General features: G+C 44.0%; 1 protein-coding gene across 1 annotated transcript; it reads right to left on the bottom strand.

Moving 5' to 3' along the window:
* Window positions 1-2,652: 2,652 nt before the first annotated feature.
* On the bottom strand, window positions 2,653-19,902 carry LOC144683237 (hyaluronidase PH-20-like). Its single transcript, XM_078546194.1, has 4 exons — window positions 19,844-19,902; window positions 13,107-14,089; window positions 4,995-5,084; window positions 2,653-3,575 (listed from the first exon to the last, which is right to left on the bottom strand). The coding sequence occupies exons 2-4, from the start codon at window positions 14,067-14,069 to the stop codon at window positions 3,207-3,209; spliced, it is 1,422 nt and encodes a 473-aa protein (XP_078402320.1). The 5' UTR covers window positions 14,070-14,089; window positions 19,844-19,902; the 3' UTR covers window positions 2,653-3,206.
* Window positions 19,903-20,603: the final 701 nt, after the last annotated feature.

Raw genomic sequence — 20,603 nt, 5'->3', positions numbered from 1 at the left:
ATAGGATTTCCCTGGAATATACAGCCAGCAGGTGAAAGAGAACAAAAGGCCATTCTGCACTGAACACAGGCTGCCTGAATCTGTGTGCCTTCTCTCTCTCTCTCTCTAGGAAGTATTGAGCCCAGTTTTGCAAAATAATCATCCTGAGGAGTGAAATCTACAGCGAACCGAGACCTCTTGGTGGGGGGCTCATACAATGACCCAGCAAGACAACGGAACAAAATGTCCACAATGTAGAATCACTGCATCGAGACCAGCCAAAGACCAGCTAACCGTATACACCTCTGTTTTATTTTTCCTGAACTGTAAGAATCCTATAAGCCTATCTTGTTCTTCCATCTGTACTGGGGGAGGGGGTTGCGTGGGTGGAGTGTCTGTGTGTGCGCGTGCCAGATGAACGTGAGTGAGTGCGATTTACCTCGTGTTTTTTTAAGTTTGGGAAATAGTTTCAATTAATTTATCTTGTCCTTTGTTTAACCAAAGAAAATTGTCTGACTAATTCTTTACAACATAACAGCGTAAGCGGTGAGGCTGTTAGAGAATTGGCAAAGCACATCCTCCCTGAATTCACAAACAAACCTATGATGGCCAAACCTTGGGTGGGAGAATAGGGCAGTCCTTTCACCCTCCTCTATGGTTGTAACAAAACCAATGGGATGCGGGTTGTGGCAGTGCACGTATCATATCATAGAATCTGACAGCACGGTAGGAGGATATTCAGCTTACTGCACCTGTCCTGGATCTTTGGAATTAGTCCCACTCTCCGGCTGTTTCATCACAGCCCTGCAATTTCTCTCTTTCAAGTAGTTACCCAGTTCCCTTTTGAGGAGTACTTGGAAACTATTTGACAAATAATTTTATTTGCAAAATGACAAACTTCAAATCAGTACATCGTATTCACAGAAATCTACGTCTTTACATAAAAATATCATTTGTAATATGCACAGTTAAATATAAAATTCATTATATATATAAATTAAAATAAATTAAATAATGAATTCTTAATGGCATTTTGTGCAGAGACATAAAGTAGCTGAGAATAAAATATATGTGAGCGATGATAATGAATGGGAGACACTGTGGAACCTGAGGAAATGTTCCTTACCTGCTCTCCAGTCTACCTGTAATCCTGCATCGCAGACTCTCACTCTCCCTTCACTCAGCTTGACATGGCGGGCAAGGGCACTGTGGGCCTCTCCAACAGTTACTCAATGTCATTGCCCCAGAACATAATTATGCAGCAGAAGGTGAGAGAGCATGTGCTGGCATTCGATCCCCTGAGAACATCATGTGCCAGTCTCACCGGTCTTAACTGGGGGCTGCTGAAACTTGTGAATGGCATCGAATGCATTTGATTGCCAAGCATTGCGTAATGAAGCAGGACAGCTTGACTGACTGAGCGTATTAACCGTTATGCCATTGGTCTAGCAGGTGTTTCATCTTCCATTTAGAGTATTTTTTCTGTACGTCTTGACCATGGATCACCACACTGGAGCTGTCCACTGCCACGTGTCTTACCTCTGGGGGGTGAAGAACATCCCCGCCCAAAACCTGCCCGAGGGTGTTATCGGAGCGGTCCCAGGATTGTTTGAGAGAACACGCACTTGGAACAAAGCCAGCTACCTCCCTGAGATGGAGCACTGTACCACAGCATGGCATGTCACCCTAACGTCCCAACCAAGAGCTTTTGGCAGATGGATGTTAGTCATTCAACTCATGCATCAGGAATTTATGAAGAGTGTACCAAGAGATGTGGGAAGTGCTGGTAACTGGGTATTTTTGGAAGTGGTTAATATGCAGTCTGAAAAAGGGCTCCTGGGATGTTTGTACACGGTGCCACTTGGGATGAGTAGTTTGAGCATGAGGGCGAACACAAGACGATGGGTTGGATTATATGCTGGGAGCAGTCTCCCCGCACTCCAGCATAAATGTAGTGGGCGAGATCACCTCCACTTGGTTGGCTCGTCCCGTTTTAATTTGAGGGCTAACGGTCCTTTAATTATTAGGAGACGAGACTTCCGGCCCCCTTCCAGCAGTAAGTCCCGCCTCCTGGAGCTGCCTGCCCGTTGGAGGCTGCGGTATCAGCAGCGCCACCAGGAGCAGTGGCCATGGTCAGTACTGCGACGAGGACATTGAAGTGGCGTTCGGGAATGGACTGGGCCTCCAGGCAAGTCCGGGATTTTTACAGGTCCACCTGCCTACTTTCCCACCCCATGGGTGGCATGTTGAACCCAGCTCAGTGTGAGAGAATGTGAAGCGGGATTAAGGGAAAGAACGCTTGCATTTACATAGTACCTGATCACATCCTCAGAACAAGTTAAAGCCCTTCACACAATGAGTTACTTTTTGGAGTGCAGTGACTGCTGATTATTATTGCTGATCATTATTGCCTCAGAGTTTCATGATGTGGAGGAATTAAGGGATTTGTTTTCATTTTGTTTTCTACTTGTCAATCAGAATGAGAGAATGATTACATTATAACACAATTCTAATTTCTTAACCCGCAGTGTCAATGAAATGAAGCGAATATCAAAAGAAACCCTATTTAAACATTCTTTTTCTCCTTCACTTTAACTGTATGTGCAAAAATCCCCACATACCTCTCCAGAATGCACAGGAGTGTAAGCGGCAGCTACGGCTGAGTGGGGGAGCACTCTCACTGCCCCAGGTTCAAGGCCCACCCTGGGGCTTGAGCACAAAAATCAATGCTGACACTCTAGTGCGGTACGGAGGGAATGCCGCACTGTCAGAGATGCTGTCCTTCAGATGACACTTTAAATTTAGGCCCCATTTGTATGCTCAGGTGGGTGTAAATGATCCCCACGGCATTTTCTGCAGGAGAGTTATCCCCAGTGTCCTGGCCAATATTAACCCCTCAACAAACATTGGAGAAGATCGGGTTATCTGAACATGATCACATTGCTGTTTGTGGGAGTTTGATGTACACAATTTGGTTGCCATGTTTCCTACATTACAACAGGTGACTTCACTTCAAAAAGTACATCATTGGCTGTAAAGCACTTTGAGATGTCTGGTTGTGATGAAAAATTGCTAGTTTCTCTTTTTGTTGTACCACATTCACATCTTTCGGCAGGGTCACTGAACAAGCTGATCTTCCCCTCCTCTCTTTATAAATCACACCACATTTTGTGAAAAATATCCCTTTCTCCAAACTCAACATAAAACCTGACATCTGTACGCCCTTATTATTCTAATTCATTTCTTGAAGAATATGTTACAGGATTATCAACATCAAGTTCAGTTGTGTCAGTGAAAGGGAGATGAGGGTCACAGTTCTTTCCAACATAGCACTGGCAGGTGAATTTCTCTGCCATCTGCTGCAGATCATTCAGGGATGCTTGGCCGATTACTGCAAGACGCCCGCTTTCTTTCCTGCGTATCTTGAAGTTGTTTGGGTTCAAGTGCAGGTAGTCGCTGGACTCCCAGTTCTTTCTTAAACACCTGCCCTTGTTGCGGCACAGTGCTCTGCTGCATAGTCTTGCTGCATGCGTCACATTCAAGACGTAGTGACTCAGGACATTGTCGACAATGCTCTGCAACATTGTGCAGGTGTGCTGCAAGAACGAATGAAGAGTGGTGAGCACGACGAAGGTTACAACATGAAGCGGTAAAATCTAGGCAGCTCCCGACAACAAACGATGCCTTAACAACCTAATTAAAAAGAAGCAATCAGCCCTGATGGGGAAGGGAGCGACAGTCACCAGAGCTCCAAAGCGCTGCAACCTTGAAGGGTAAACTGCATTTAGGCCCTCAGATTGCTACAGGACACTCCCATTTAGAACCATAGAACCATAGAACACTACAGCACAGAAAACAAGCCATTCGGCCCTTCTAGTCTGTGCCGAAATATTATTCCGCTAGTCCCATTTGCATGGTAATTGAAAGCAGGAGCCACCTCAGGCTATACTTGCACTCTCCCAAGTGGTTGAGTGCTTGCAGCATAGACCAGTGAATAGGCCACTGACTGACCTTTTTGCTGGGGATATGGTTTATTTAGTAAGGGAGGCACAAAGCCACAGAAGGATGTAAGTAAATACATTATAATAAAAAAGTCACCAAAGAAGGCTGTGTTCTAATTTCAATAACCCTGAAATCTACTACATATGTCACATCTCTTTGGTTGAAGTATCCTACAGGGATTAACATATAGGCACAATCAAGCGTAAAACCCCATGTTATGTGTCCTATTCTGTCATTCCACCCTTCAGCTCTAGTTGATTACTCTATCCAGATGATATTTCTTTGGTGCCTATAGTAGTTGATAGGTATTAGCCATAGACCACAAGGGACCATAGGCATCTTTTAAGAGACAGTTGGTTATATAGCTCGAGGGGCACCACTCCACATCAAACATGGCACAGGTGAGGAGGCAGTCCCCAAGTTTACCTCAGCTGGGACAGGAATTAAGCCCATACTGTTGGTGTTATTTTGAACTGCAGGCTAGTCAGCTAGTCAAGTGGGTTAACCGGCCCCTGTGCTATTAGTATGGAAACTATTATGCTTCACTGAGAATTTCATTATCTTGATCAATATTTAACCTAATAAGTTTTGATCCCATTTCTAACCAGATATTTATGCATTTTTATGCTACGTCTACGATGAGGGTTTATGTTTGTTTGCACAACATTAATATTACCACAAATTGAAGATGTACCTTGAAAGAACCAGCACAGATTTGATGTGCTGAGTAACCTCCTATGTTGAGCTATTCGATGTTCGACACACTCTTCACGCCAGAGCCATCAGGTCATTTTTCCATCACTACCTTACAACTTATCGACTTACTTAACTAGTGTTACTGGGACACGTTGGGCCATTTTCTCTGGCGTTTGGTTGACTATTCCCAGGTTAAGAGGTTATTATAGCTGCAAACTCTCATTCACTTCAGCACGACTACATAAAATGAAGCAACTATGGCTATTCTCTTAGCAATTTGGATCATGATAAATGAAAAGCTTGAAAGGAAATCTTACATTGGTTTGAGTTATGTTAGAGCTTTCCCAAACAACGATCCCAGCAGCTCCCAGAGAAGCACTTTCACCAATCGTACTTACAAGATCGGCCTGAGGAGAGATTCTTTAAGTTAGTTCTTGACATGAGAAGGTTACATACTGAAACTCTTTACTGTGTCAGTCTGTCAATAACTCCCAGACTCTATAAGTGAAAACAAATGAATTTACAAGTTTTTATTTACAAGGCCTATGTTGTGGCCTGACCGTCTTGCCATAACACAGAAATGCAGTGACCTCAATCAGAAGCAGGCAGCTTTAACATAACCCAAAAGCAGTCCTACTTGCCCTAAAAAAAAACCCAGTAAAAGTACTGATTGGTTCAGTGGCTGAGCACAAAATCAAGACTGACGTTCCAGTGAAGCACTGAGAGAGCATTGCACTGTCAGTGAAATACTGAGAGAGCATTTCACTGTCAGTGAAATACTGAGAGAGCATTGCACTGTCAGTGAAGTACTGAGAGAGCACTGCACTGTCAGTGAAGTACTGAGAGAGCACTGCACTGTCAGTGAAGCACTGAGAGAGCATTGCACTGTCAGTGAAGCACTGAGAGAGCATTGCACTGTCAGTGAAGCACTGAGAGAGCATTGCACTGTCAGGGGTCACATTAAACCGAGGCCCCATCTGTCTGTTCGGGTGAATGTAAATGATCCCATGGCACTATTTTGAGGAAGAGCAGGGGAGTTATCCCCGGTCTTCTGACCAAGATTTATCCCTCAATCAACATCAGCAAAAGCAGATTGTCTGGTCATTATCAAGTTGCTGTTTGTGGAAGTTTGCTGGCTGCATTTGGCTGCCATGTTTCCCACATTCCCTACAGCAGTGACTACACTTCGAAAAGTACTCCCTTGGCTGTTAAACACTTTGCGACATCCAGTGGAAGGTGCTATATCAATGCAAGCCCTCCTTTCTTTCTCCCAATAGGAGTCCTGATTTGTCTAAACACACTGTTGACACATATCATGATTGGCCATCCCTCTTCTCAATTTCAAGCTCCCTAATCCTTCCCAATTTCACAGCCGTTTGTACCCAGACAAGATGATGCTCCAAATTTTAGTCTGTTATGAAGTACTTGCACTTTGCAAGCTTTGGAAAGGGTACAGAGAAGAAGGACGGACCACTCCATGTAAAGTGTAAAGCAGGTGAACGGCAAAGAAAAATTCAAGAAGTTCAAGCCTTGCAGTCCAGGAAGAGGGTAACTAAAGAATGGAACTCAATGCATTAAAATATTTAATGGAGTGGTAGGTTACAGTTCACTCACAGGCCAGAATTTTCCAGCCCCTCACACCAGCGGGATCTTCCAGTCCTGCCGATGTGAACGGAGACTTCAATGGGCTCGCCAACCCCACAGCAGTTGGGGGAGGGGAGGGGGTTGAGGGGGTAGGGGGAGGGGGCAGGAAAATTCTGGTCTCAAAGTCCGAGTTACACCAGCTGGCAACATACACTTTTCCATCTATGTTGTAGTCTGGGGTTATGGATAGTGCCGGCCGAGGCTCCAACATTCTTTCCATCATAAGCCTGATTAGGAATCTCTCCCACTCTTAACGCCGGCCGTTGGCATATGTTGAAAGGATTTGCAGGCTGATGCTCAACTTGTTTGGCCATGTTAACGAATGCACCTACTCTGGACGTCAAGACCTGAAGTGGGAGGCAGGGATGCTACCCACTGCTCCACAAAAACTCCCTATTTAGTGGAGTTGATAAGATAAATGCACAATATTACATATAAGTAAGCCAGAAAAGTAGGAACAGAGGACACCAATAGAACTAAATCCAAAGGCATAAATCAGATAACAGGGAGAAAAAAATTACTCAGAGTGATAAATGCTTGGAATAAGCCTGCCACATGGAGTAATGCAGGAAAAATCATTAAGGGCGTTCAAATATGAAAAGAACGAGTTTAAATGCTCAAGGGGTCAACTTTGATGGATTTTTTTTGTACCTGGTTTTGTTTGTCTTTTTCTAATTGCCAGTCAATAAAAGGCCCCTGATAATCTCACATAGGAAGGGTTGACAATACTGACTGGAAAAACATATCCTGGTGGTACGATTCTAAGAACTAAGGAATTAGCTATGTTGGAATGGCAACTGTGGTTGAAGTTTTAAAGTGTTTCCACACAAGAATAATGTTTGCCAACTGCCTGGCGCAATTCATCAAATAAATGTCGGTAACTGAGCACAGTGTCAGCCAACACTGAAACTCAAGCCCCAAACCACAGCACTGTATTGTGAACAATTTCTTTGGGAGCAGGTGGGTGGTCAGGGATGGGTGTCAGGGAGGGAAAAGGTGGAAATAAAAGGATTAATCTTATAGTGAAAGGACTGCCTGAGAGATTCTGCAAATTGACCGCACATACCAGCACAGTTGATTCACCAAATCAAAGCCTTCTCCTGCTTAACATGTGAGGAACGTTTGAGGACCCTGGGTCTATACGCGATGGAGTTTAGAAGGATGAGGGAGGGGATCTGATTGAAACTTACAGAATACTGAAAGGCCTGGATAGAGTGGACGTGGGGAAGATGTTTCCGTTAGCTGGAGAGACTAGGACCCGAGGGCACAGCCTCAGAGTAAAGGGAAGACCTTTTAGAACAGAGATGAGGAGAAACTTCTTTAGCCAGAGAGTGGTGAATCTATGGGTCATTGCCACAGAAGGCTATGGAGGCCAGGTCATTGAGTGCATTTAAGAGCGAGATAGATAGGTTCTTGATTGGTAAGGGGATCAAAGGTTACAGGGAGAAGGTGGGAGAATGGGGTTGAGAAATTTATGAGCCATGATTGAATGGAGGATCAGACTTGATGGGCCGAATGGCCTAATTTCTGCTCCTATGTCTTATGGTCTTATGGTCTAATATAGACCCAAAAGAGAGTTTTACTTTCCTAACACAGTATGGTAAAATATATAATGCTACCTTTGCTGGTGTTCTTGTGGAACACTAAGTATTGTTTGCCTGAACTATTTACTGTTAGCAGATGCAGCATCTTTGCCTTGTCAAACACAAGACTCTGCTCCTTAATGTTAATTGTATATATTAATGGAAGGTTTAATTGTATTGAGGTGATGGACATCAACTGGGAATTCACTTGTGCTCCTACAAATAGAATGTTCGTAGGTTTTCTTTCAATCTTGTCTTTTATTTTTGCAGTTTCCCTTTAAGGGGGTGCTTTTTAATTTGTCTCTTGATTTGTTAATTTAGTTTATTTGTTTTGACTCGAAAGAGATACAAATTGAAGCAGACTGAAAACGTGGCGATTGGGTTTTGGAAGTGCGTGCTTTTAATGTGTGTCTCTGTGAATAAAAACTTATAAAGGGAAAGGTTGGACTCCAGCTCTATCCTTCACCACCTGAATTTCTGGACTACAACACTTGGAACTGTCACATAGCAGATGAAGTCCTTCAGCAGTGCCAACTACCTGCTTCTGTCCTTTGGCACTTACACTATATACTGCTACCTTTGGCCACTGCTAGCTGCTTACTGCAACCCTTGGTACTGTCAATCACCAGCTGCTGTCTTTTGTTTTTTTTGGTATCACCGTCCTTTGGTACTGCTGGCCAGAGGCACTCTGCAGTGACACCAAAAAAAATTATATATTTTTAAATAAAGCACAAGTGAAATCTCGCCAAAATTTATGGAAGGTGACCTTAAATATCATTGAAAATTATATAAATCATATGTCACACTGTCCGGGTCTTCTGTTGGTTCCCAGCTGACCAATATTGAGAAAACCATAACGTGAGAGCCTATTTTTTTGGGGAACAAAAACAGAAATACCTGGAAAAACTCAGCAGGTCTGGCAACATCGGCGGAGAAGGACTCAAAACGTCAACTTTGCTCTTCTCCGCCGATGTTGCCAGACCTGCTGAGTTTTTCCAGGTATTTCTGTTTTTGTTTTGGATTTCCAGCATCCGCAGTTTTTTGTTTTTATCTCTATTTTTTTGGGATCCTGTTCCTATGTTATTATATCTGAAATGGATTGCGACCACTCGTTTTATCCATCCTTCCCTTTTGATAATGTTGGTTGTGCCATGCACTGTTTCCTGCCCAAGGTAGGAATCCTTGAGTTGATAATATTTTTACTTTTACTTCACTGGTAAGCAACGGGTAGAAGACTAGGGACTGAATGCCCCTGTCCGCTGGGAAATAACCAAGGGTCAAGGACTCATTGAATAGCTGCAAATCTCTGTCCTAGAACTCTGCAACATTTTACCTTATTAAAATCTCTCTCCAACTTTCTTTTATTAATTCCAGGCATGTGGTTGTCACTGGCGAGGCCAACATTTCTTGCCCTCCCTAATTGCCTTTGAAAGCATGGTGGTGAGCCACTTGCAGTGTAGGTATACCCACAATGCTTTTTCCTGTTAAGGATTTTGCTAAGATTTAAGACTCAAACACATTGCTGTGGGACTGGAGTCCCATGTAGGCCAGACCAGGTAAGGATGGCAGATTTCCTTCCCTGCAGGTCATGAGTGAACAGTGGCAATCTGTTAATTTCATGATTATTAATGACTAAAATTTTACTCCACATTTATTGGTTAATTGAATTTATATTCCCCCGAGCTGCCATGGTAGGATTTGAATGCTTGTCTCTGGAGTATTAGTCCAGGCCTCTGGATTACTAACCTAGTAACATTGCCACTATGCTACTCTACCCTAAGCTATTTCTTAAAATTTAACTCTTTGACTAAGCTTTTGGTTAACTGCCCTAATATTTCTGTTAGCTCAATGTTAGTTTTCACCTGATTACACTTCCTTGAAACCTTGCTATTTTAAGTAAAGGGGGAGGGATGTGGTAAAGTGAGGTACCCTGTCTCTTTAAGAGAATGCAAGTATATTGATCACGTGACTGCACTGACGAATCACTGTACAGCGTAGGCAACTGGGAACTGTAAGTCTAGCTCTGGAGGTTTCTGAGTGAGCATGTATGATCTGGTGCTCTGCCCTACGCCTCAATAAACCATCACTGTTTAATTTTACATTAGTCTATCCTTGTTATTGATTGCAAGCAGCAACAGAAGAGAACATAGGAAGGTATGCAGTTCGAGTTCAGTTGACCAATGAACTCATTTACCCAAGACATAAAAGTGGCGACGAGGATAAGGAACAAAAAAATATATATTTTAAGATGGGTGAGCAAAGCATTGGAAAGAGCATCTCTACTTAGCTTGTAAAATAGGTGACAGCTGGAAATTGGAACAGAAAGCAATGCTGCAGTTTAAAATTTAAAAAAACCCTGTAGAATCGTGACCACTGCCAAAACTCAATAAGAGTGCGAAACATAGCAGAGAAAAGCTGACAGATGCAGAGGCAGAGTGAAAAAAAAGGTGGCTGCTCTTAAAGTGGCAATACATTTAAAGAGGTGCATGCAAGAAAAATGGCTATGGACAGAAAATGATAAGACATCCCAGGGAGAGCGTAACTCTGTGCAAGGTAAAACATGAATCGATCAACGACAGTCAAGAAAGCCGTGGTAAGCCAAGCACCTAAATTTGTCATTAACAGGGAAGCCATCAGAAGTGCAGCCCCCTTGCAATCGTTCATGATGCAGTCCGGGCGTGTCGATCCATTTAACCCCATTTCAGATGACTGGCCTCAGTATGTCAAATGCCTAGCGCTCTGTTTTACCACTAGCGACATCACGGGGGAGGAGAAGAAGAGGGTGATTCTTTTGACCTCCCGCAGGAGAAAAACATATGGGCTGATCCACAGCCTTATGTAGCGTGACACCCCCGACTAGAAGACTTTCAACGAGACTATAAAAATTGTACAAAACCACCTGAGACCACAACCCTCAGTTACTATGCAGCACTTCAAGTTAAATTCAAGGAATAGGCTTCCAGAGGAGGCAATAGCTGACTGTGTGGCCGTTTTAAAGGCATTAACTGAGCATTGCGAATTCGGAATGTCCATTAGTGATATGTTGAGATAGGCTGATATGCGGGATAGGAAATGATGTTATCCAAAGGCGTTTGCTAGCCGAATCTGGTCTAGACTTCAGTAAGGCATTAGAATGAGCTACCGTGATGGAAGGTGCTGTTAGAAATTCCAAAGTTATAAAAGATACACAAAATGGTGCTGTCCATCTGGTTGAGTGGGACAATCCGGCAGCAAAAGGCGCGAAAACATCTGACTCCATAGAAAGGCGGGAAACGCTCTCTCGCTCCAGACCATTGAAAAACAACGGCACTGCAGTGAAAACCCACAAAATGGATGAGAGAAATACATCCAGACTCCAGTGAACGAACGACAACTCAACAAGCCGAGTGCTTTTTCTGCCACCGCTATGGCCACATAATGTGGCACTGCAGAGAAAGGCTAAAACTGCACTATAAAGGCAGAAGGAAAATCGTGAAATATGCCTCATGGAAGATCCAGAAGAAATAGAATCAGACATCCATTCGTTATATAACCACAAAGAGGGTAGAACCGAGCCAATCCAAGTAATCATTACAGTTAATGGACAACCCATTAAGATGGAAATTGATACAGGAGCGGCGATGTCCATCATTGGAGTGCATACATTTAGATATCTGAGTGAAGGAACCCATCCTTTGAAGTTAGAAGTTTCGGACACAAAGCTGTGGACATGTGCGGGTGAAGAAATAAATATGAAAAGGGTATGATAAGTCAAGGTGCAGTGTGAGGAACAGTCGGCAAAATTACCCCTATTTGTAATGTCAGAGCAGGGGACCGAGTCTCCTTGGAAGGAACTGGCTGGGAGAGATAAATCTTGAGGGCCCGCTAAGCTCCCAATTCAAACCAGAAGTGTTGCTACAAGAAAAAATAAGTGCACAAAGACCCAATGGAAGTAGAAGTGTTGCACCAGGCAGAGTTCAAGCTGAAGTTAGCATCCTTCGAAAGGAAATGGAAAATCTATTAAAGGACTTTCGTGTGCTACAAAATTCAATCAACTCCCAATTTGTGCCACGAAAAAGATATGAAGAAGTAAAGAAAGAATTAAGCCTGCCTCTGGCCAAGTTAAGGAACAAATTAACTGAGAAGGGGCAACGAAATGCGATTCTCCAGGAAACTATTAAAGAGAATAGGAAAGAATTGGAAGAGCTGAAGCAGCAGCTGTGTAAAAGCCCTGGAGTTTTAAAGCTAGAAACCCCTGAATTCTCAGAAGAGTTGTTGGAAAATCCAAATACTGAACTCATTCATGTTCAGCTTGTGCCTGAGTCTAGACCAGCCAACAGCGAAATTAAAGAGAAGACAGAGATATGGGTCTGTGCTCCCAAGAAAAGGACATACAGGAAGAAAAAGAGAAATTATTGACAGTCCTCAGAAAGAAAAACAAAAATAATTTTTATTCTTTTCCTCTTTCTCCTCACCCATCATGTAGCTCATCGCTGTATTGCTTTGTGCTTGTTGCCCTTTATCTGTTTTAGCTTGGAGGGGAGGGGCAGCAGGAGTGAACGTGACTGCACCTGGAAGGTAGTGAAGTCATCCACTGAGGGACATAGTGGGGAACTGCCCCTGAAAAGGAGGTCTCGGAAACACCAGCCGAGGTTGTTGGGCTAAGACGCTCAACCTGTCAAAGAAGGGTCTCCTGAGGGACTTGACCTGTAAATAGTTATTGTGTAAATAGTTAATGTGTTTTAAGCTTGTTAGCTGCACTTTTAAGTAAAGAGGGAGGGATGTGGTAAAGTGAGGTACCCTGTCCCTTTAAGAGAATGCAAGTGTACTGATCATGTGACAGCACTGACGAATCAATGTACAGTGCGGGCAGCTGGGAACTGTAAGTCTAGTTCTGGAGGTTTCTGAGTGAGCACGTATGATCTGGTGCTGTGCCCTATGTCTCAATAAACCATCACTGTTTATTCTCACATCAGCCTCCCCCAGTTATTGATTGCAAGCAGCAACTAAAGAGAACATAGGAAGGCGTGCAGTTCGAGTTCAGTTGACCAACGAACTCATTTACCCAAGACATAAAAGTGCCACATAAATGCAACTTATTGTTATTTTACATGAGCCACCACACTACCTCAACAGCTGGCTTTACATAGCTTACAGCTTAAATTCCGCTCCAGATTAGTTGTTAGCATGTGATGAATTGTTCACAGTTTATCTCCTTCTTACCTCAGAGAGGATTTCATTCATTGAATCACGATAGACTACTCTGGTGTAAGGATAGACTGGCAGGGAATAGTTCTCCCTGGAAAGTGATGCAACCCTCATCGCCTCTTGGACACGATTCTGTACAAACAGCTTTGTGTTGTAGGAAGAATTGAATACTTTGGACAGATAAATACTTGGGTAAAGTGCTGTGCTCTCTTTCCATAGCCAGAGGAGTTCATTGTTCCGCGATATTGCACGTGTCGGACATGTCCCTGTGTATGCTCTGTTCCTGTCCTTTTGCATATAGTTGTAACAATTGGGGAACAAGTAGAACCCCCATAATTGGTTTGGTCTTAGCTTCTTTCCCAGCTGCAGAGACTTTAATAGAAAATCTTTGGCAGCTTCTTCAAATTCAGTCTTGGCAACTGCAGCTGCCCTTTCCCATGTTAAGGAGAGGTCCCTCTGCTGGGCGAACTCAATAGACTGGTGTTGGTAGATTACCTTGTGGAGCCAGTTCCGACCCCAGAGGGGCCTCCAATTTTCCCAGTCAATAACTGCTAACCCTCTGGACATGTTGGATGGAATTAACTCCTCAATGTCCTGCTCAGCCTTTAGCAAGTGCTCATCTATTTTGACCTGCTGTGGGATGCCACCATTGAACTCCTGACCCGTCAGCTCATCATAGTGAGGATAGTAACCGAGCATACGGTTGAAGAAGATTCTAATGTCCTGCTGAAGTGGACTTCTCCGTGTGGTAGATATCATTGGAAAAGAGGTTAAGTTGAAAGTTATTCCGAACTTTCTTGTGCATAGCTCTGTTGGTGCGTTCCACGTCACAAGAAATGGAAATCTTTGTTTAAGCGGAAGGGCAGTCTTAAGTTGCGGCTGGCTGAAGCAAACTGGGACGAACAAGAGGTGCCAAAAAATGGCCAAACCATTAACGCTGCAACTGAAACTTCCTAAAAGGTTGGATGGCTCCATCATGGGAATGTTCTTTGCAGTTTCTGAGGAAAAAAAATAGGTGGAAACGAAAATTGTCACGTTTGAAAATGTGCACATTGAAAACCTATTTAACATTAAAATCCAGCATTATGTGTAGCACTTAGGTAACTACCACTTATCCCCAAGCCTGATATACCAACAAAAACATGTAATTCTACCAATTGGTAAAATTAGAGATTGAGTAGTAGAACATTAATTTGCAAAATACACTTATGGACACATGCATTTATATTAAATTTTTGTGTGCATTACTTTTGCACAGATTTTAGTCGAAAATAGGTTCAACTGTTGTGTTGAAGAAAAGCATGCAATAACTTGGTCTGAGTGCATTAATAGTTCATATTAATAGTCCCTACAATATACAGTGATTGCACCTCACAAGTTACTTCATTGGCTGTCAAGGGTTTATCTTGAGGTCATGGAATGTGCTATATAATCTGTGTGCATATAGGAAGAACTTCAAGTTTTTCAGCTAGACAGAAACACAAGCTAGTGGAACTTGCCCGTGAGTCCCCATAAAAGTGGTGGTGCTGCCTGTGAATCCTGGCGCTGGTGACTGCGAGTGCTGCCCGAAGCAAGGTAGGCAAACAAACCTCGAAGTCCCGAGTGAAGTGCAGCTCGCCGGGTGCATGTCGCTTATGTACAGTTGCGAAACACGCTGGCGTGCAATCACACTGACATGCCCAGATGATCCAGCGTGGGGGCGGCGACGATTCCAGCGGGCAGGGATTATAATGAGATGCTAAAGTATTGAAATTAGGTTCCCGACGCGTGGCAGTGGGAAATGCAGTTCGGCATTGACCGGTGGAGCGGACGATCGCAAACTGGCTTCACGACAGTGGGAAACCAATTTTTGGCCTTCTCACCTTTTTGCGACTACCCCACTCCCCCACCAACGGGGCCAGAAAATTCCAGCCTACGTTTTAATAATGCAGATTTGGTTCTATATCTTCCCGTAGCCCAAGACACTCAACCTCACTATTAACCACCCGGCCAATCTTTGTGTCATCCGCAAACTTACTAATCCTACCTCCCACATAGTCATCTATGTCGTTTATATAAATGACAAATAATAGGGGACCCAGCACAGATCCCTGTGGTACACCACTGGACACTGGCTTCCGGTCACTAAAGCATCCTTCTGCCATCACCTTCTGCCTCCTACAACTAAGCCAATTTTGTATCCACCTTATCAAATTACCCTGTATCCCATGTGCCTTTGCCTTCTTTATAAGTCTCCCATGTGGGACCTTGTCAAAGGCTTTGCTGAAATCCATATAAATTACATCAACTACACTACCTTCATCTACACACCTGGTCACCTCCTCAAAAAATTCAATCAAATTTGTTAGGCATGACCTCCCTCAGACAAAGCCATGCTGACTATCTCTGATCAAACCTTGCCTCTCCAAGTGGAGATAGATTCTCTCCTTCAGAATTTTCTCCAATAGTTCCCCTACCACTGATGTGAGACTCACTGGCCTGTGGTTCCTTGGCTTATCTCTACAATCCTTCTTAAATAGCAAACCACATTAGCTGTTCTCCAGTCCTCTGGCACCTCCCCTGTGGCCAGAGAGGAATTAAAAATTTGGGTCAGAGCCCCTGCGATCTCCTCCCTTGCCTCCCTCAGCAGTCTGGAACAGAAATCACCTGGACCTGGAGATTTGTCCACTTTTAGGCCTGCCAACACCTCCAATACCTTGTCGCTCCAAACATCAGTTTGCTCGCAGTCTCTCTCCCCGAGTTCGATACCTGCATCCTCATTCTTTTGGGTGAAGACGGATGTGAAGTATTCATTCAACACTCTAGCGATGTCATCTGGCTCTACTCATAGATTGCCCCCTTGGTCCCTTATGGGCCCTACTCTTTCCCTGGTTATCCTCTTCCCATTGATATACTTATAGAATATCTTGGGATTTTCCCTACTTTTACCAGCCAGAGCTTTCTCATATCCCCTCTTTGCTCTCCTAATTGCTTTCTTAAGCTCCACCCTGCACTTTCTGCACTCCACTAATGCCTCTGCTGATTTGCTTCCCTTGTACCTGCTAAACCCCTCATTTCCTTCTCATCGTAACCTGACTATCTCTGGTCATACATGGTTCTCTGGGCTTGTTACTCCTTCCTATCACCCTAAAGGGAACATGTTGAGCCGGTGCCCTCCCTATTTTCGTTTTGAACACCCCCCACTACTCCTCTGTAGATTTCCCCACAAGTAGCTGTTCCCAGTCTACCTTGGCCAGATCCTGCCTTATTTTACTAAAATCCACTCTCCCCCAATCTATAACATTTTTTTGCAATTTGTCTATTTCTTTCTCGATAACAAACTTAAACTGTACCATGTTGTGGTCACTAACACTAAAATGCTCCCCCACCACCACCTCAGCCACCTGTCCGGCTTCATTCCCCAGAATTAGGTCCAGCACTGCGCCGTCCCTTGTTGGACCCTCTACATATTGACCTAAAAAGTTCTCCTGTACACATTTCAAGAAATCCACTCCATCCAAGCCCTTAACACTATGAGTATCCCAATTAATGTTGGGAAAGTTGAAATCACCTAATATAATTACCCTATTGTTATTGTTTTTACACACCTCCACAAATTGTGCACAAATTTGCTCCTCAATTTCCTGCTGACTAGCTGGGGGTCTATAATAAACACCTAACAATGTGGCTGCCCCTTTTTTATTCCTAAGCTCTACCCACAAAGCTTCATTCGATGCCCCCTCCAAGATATCATCTCTCCTTACTGCAGTAACTGACTCCTTAACTAATAATGCAAAGCCTCCTCCTCTTTTATCCCCTCCCCTGTCTCGCCTGAAGATTCTATATCCCGGAATGTTGAGCTGCCAATCCTGCCCCTCCCTCAACCACATCTCAGTGATGGCTACTGTATCACAATTCCACGTGTCAATCCTCACCCTTAACTCATCCGTTTTACCTGTAATACTCCTGGCATTAAAGTAGAGGCCATCCAGCCTTGCCTTACTCCCTTGAAACTTAATGCAGCTGTACTCCCTCTGACTTGATTGTTTTACTGTATTATGATGCGCCCCTATTCTGCTAACATTCTGTGTCCCCTCCCCCTGCCGAATTAGTTTGAACTCCTCCCAACAGCACTAGCAAACCCGCCTGCAAGGATGTTAGTCCCGCTCTGGTTCAGATGTAGACCGTCCCGCTTGTACAGGTCCACCTTCCCCAGAAACGGTCCCAGTGATCCAGGAATCTAAAACCCTGCCTCCTGCACCAACTCTTAAGCCACATATTCATCTGCGCTATTCTCCTATTTCTGAGCTCGCTAGCACGTGGCACTGGGAGTAATCCAGAGATTACAACCCGAGAGTTTTTCTTTTTAGTCTACTGCCTAACTCCCTGAATTCTTGATGCAAGACCTCATCCCTCTTTCTACCTATGTCATTGGTACCAACATGTACCATGACCTCCGCCTTATCACCCTCCCCCTTCAGGATGCCCTGCAGCCGTTCAGTGACATCCTGGACCCTGGCACCAGGGAGGCAACATACCATCCTGGAGTCACATTGACAGTCACAGTAGCGCCTATCTGTTCCCCTGACTATAGAATCCCCTATTACTATTGTTCTTCCTCCCTTCCTCCCCTCCTGTACAGACAGGCTGCTTATGGTGTCAGAAGCATGGCTCTGTCGGCACTCCCTGGAGGAACCAGCACCCTTATCAGCCTCCAAAATGGAATACCGATTTGTGAGCGGGACCCCAGAGGACTCCTGAACTACCTGCCTGTTTCTTTTGGACTGCCTGGTGGTCACCCATTCCCTTCCTTCTCCAAGTCCCTTCAGCTGCAGTGTGACCACCTCTCTAAACGTGCTATCCACGATGCTCTCAGACTCGCGGATGCTCCACAGTGTCCCCAGCCTCTGTTCCAGCTCTGAAACCCGAGCTTCCAGGAGCTGCAGCTGGACACACTTCCTGACACATGCTGGTCCCGGGCACTGGGAATGTTCCCGGCTTCCCACATGGAGCACGAGGAGCACACCACAGCTTTGAGCGCTCCTGCCATGACTTATCCCTTTAAATTAAACCTTTTAAATCAATTACTCTAGGGCCCTTCTTTCCTGATCCTCGTTACTATAGAATATAAAACTATAAACCACAAAAAGACCTTAATCTATGAGCGATTAAAGTAGTAAATACTTACCTGACCTTACCCACTACTTACCAGTCATTCCTTTCTCTTGTAGCCTCTACTGCTGAAGCAGGGCAAGACCATGCTCTGAAGATTTAAGAAGTTGGATAGCGAGGAAAAAATGCAAAGAGCACCTCTTCCCCTCTGCACCAAATTCCCACTGCGCACCAAATTGCCAATACCCACCCCGACTGTGTCTCACTCAGGATGAGCTCTCTCCCCTGTTCGTGTGCAAGCACCGAGTTATTGGGTGAGAAATCGGACACATTAGCACATGAATTTTGGGTGCTACAACTGCCACTTGAGTTCTACACACCTGTGGGGCAAATCACATTGGACACCGTATTGGTGCAGGTTTTCACCTACACGCACAATGAATTTCCATTAAGAGTCAGAACAGCAGCTGGATCATGACATCAGTCATGTGTAAAACACAAATCTGATGCCAGTGCTGTCATTTTTGGAGCTCAGTGCTCCAGCTAACGCCCGCTCTTAAACTCGCACTGCTGGCCAAGTTCAGCAGCAGGAATGATCCCCCAGCAGCTCCATTTAAAATATTTACACTGCCTGCTCATCACTGGAACAGCCCTGGGCTGCAATCTTTGAGAAGTGTGCACACAGCTGCAGTTTAAACTGGGTGAGGAGGTGGCGAGGTAACGGCGCGGAGGGCAAATCAGAGGCCGCCCGCTAGTGAGGTGGCGTGTTCCCTGTGGCTGCATGAGTAACGAGGTGGGAATGGGATGGTGTGGCACGAAAACCCACCATTGCAACCAGCAGGTAAAATGACATCTCTCCCGCCTGCTCCCGCACTTTGCATAAACCTGGAATGATTCCGCCTGTAGAAACACACAACACAGAAAGAGGCCATTCAGCCCAGTGTGTCCATGGCTAACTCTTCGGAAGAGCTTCCCAATCCAATTAGTCCCGATACCTTGAAAAGGTCAATATATATCTATTTATAATAAACTTAACCTATAGGCTTTATATTTATCAAAAAAAAACACATTCCCAGTGACTGAATCCAAATAAACTCTGGACTATGCAGGAAACAGCTTTTAGCTATAACAAACTCAAACTCTGACTGAGTTTCACCGGAACACAACTGACAAAAACACTGCATAAACAGACGAAGAACATCTCAATAAATGGACTAGCTCAACCGTACACCAGGATACACAGATAGACCCACTGACAGTACATACATCAGATCAGCTCCTGTTTGCATTAAAACGGTCCAAATATAGAAAAATATTGCTCTTTAACTCGTGAACTAGTGACCACATGAGGCAGGCACTAGTTTGAAACCAAATGTGCATTATCGAAAAGTAGAAACATGCAGCCCAGAAAGGGGCCATTCAGCCCATCGCGTCCACGACAACTCTTTGGAAGATCTTTCCAGTCTAATTAACCCAGATACCTTGTTCTTTCATTATAGCCCTGAATAGGTCAATATATAACAGTGATAAATTTAATCTATAGCCTTTATATTAATCAGCTTAGCGGCTACAATAAAGAACATTTATGCCAACTGGGAACAGGAGTACAGCCACCCTTTAACGGCAAAGAACTGAACCATCAGTTTGAATGTTAAACTTACCTTTCTCTGGCTATTTTTGAGGTATCCACTTGGAGTTCTCTTGGAGTTTGTTGATGTGCTTCAGATTGTCCTGAGCCACAGTCAGTTGTAAGCACACTTATATAATTCCCTTTGAGTCAGTCTTCCTTGGAAATTGAATCACTTAGATGACGAGTGTGATATTGCTAAATAGAGATGTGTGGGATGAATGTAAACCTGTTAACCATTAGTAGCATTTGGCTCTTGCTGTTGCAAAAGATCAGGCTTCTAAAATTACCCCACATTATTCCACGTATTTTTTATCATAGATTGTTTATTAAGTTTCCTGGTGTTTTTGATGAGTTTTATTTCACAGGATGTGAAGTGTGTGCAGCTGGAAATTAGTTCATTGACTCCACGGCTGAGGCTTTACTGGAATTTTCCGGATAACACAACATTCCAATAAATATGTTCCTAGTGGTTTGGAAGGTAACAGTGACCAGAAGTAGTGAAGCCTTTCAACATTAAGAAAAGTGTTTTTTAAAAAAAAAAAATTCTCTCCCTCCCAAGTCATGACATCCTACTGTTCTGCAAGGACAATTTAGCAAATGTCAGCTAAATCTGGATTCAAAAGCAGTAATTGGAGGCAATTCAAATCATTGTGTGACTAAGAAATTCTAATTGGCAGTGCAGGTTTATAAGTCAAAATGGTGATCCTTCTTACCCATGGTCCTTAGAGTAAGTGAAGCCACTCTATAAGTTTGTAGTAAATGTAAGACCAGTACTAAATGTTGAGTTTAAC

This window comes from Cetorhinus maximus, chromosome 8 (assembly GCF_964194155.1).
Source record: "Cetorhinus maximus chromosome 8, sCetMax3.hap1.1, whole genome shotgun sequence".
Lineage (NCBI taxonomy): Eukaryota > Metazoa > Chordata > Chondrichthyes > Lamniformes > Cetorhinidae > Cetorhinus > Cetorhinus maximus.
The sequence above is the reverse complement of the archived record's forward strand: the minus strand, read 5'-3'. Positions and strand labels throughout refer to the sequence as shown.

What these genes read in the sequence shown, in the direction of transcription:
- LOC144683237 (XM_078546194.1), bottom strand. Translation starts at nt 14,069, where the DNA reads ATGATGGAGCCATCCAACCTTTTAGGAAGTTTCAGTTGCAGCGTTAAT. An exon ending in TGAATGAAATCCTCTCTGAG is followed by an intron (nt 5,085 to 13,106) that starts GTAAGAAGGAGA and finishes ATCTCTCCTCAG; the next exon opens with GCCGATCTTGTAAGTACGAT. An exon ending in CTAACATAACTCAAACCAAT is followed by an intron (nt 3,576 to 4,994) that starts GTAAGATTTCCT and finishes TCGTTCTTGCAG; the next exon opens with CACACCTGCACAATGTTGCA.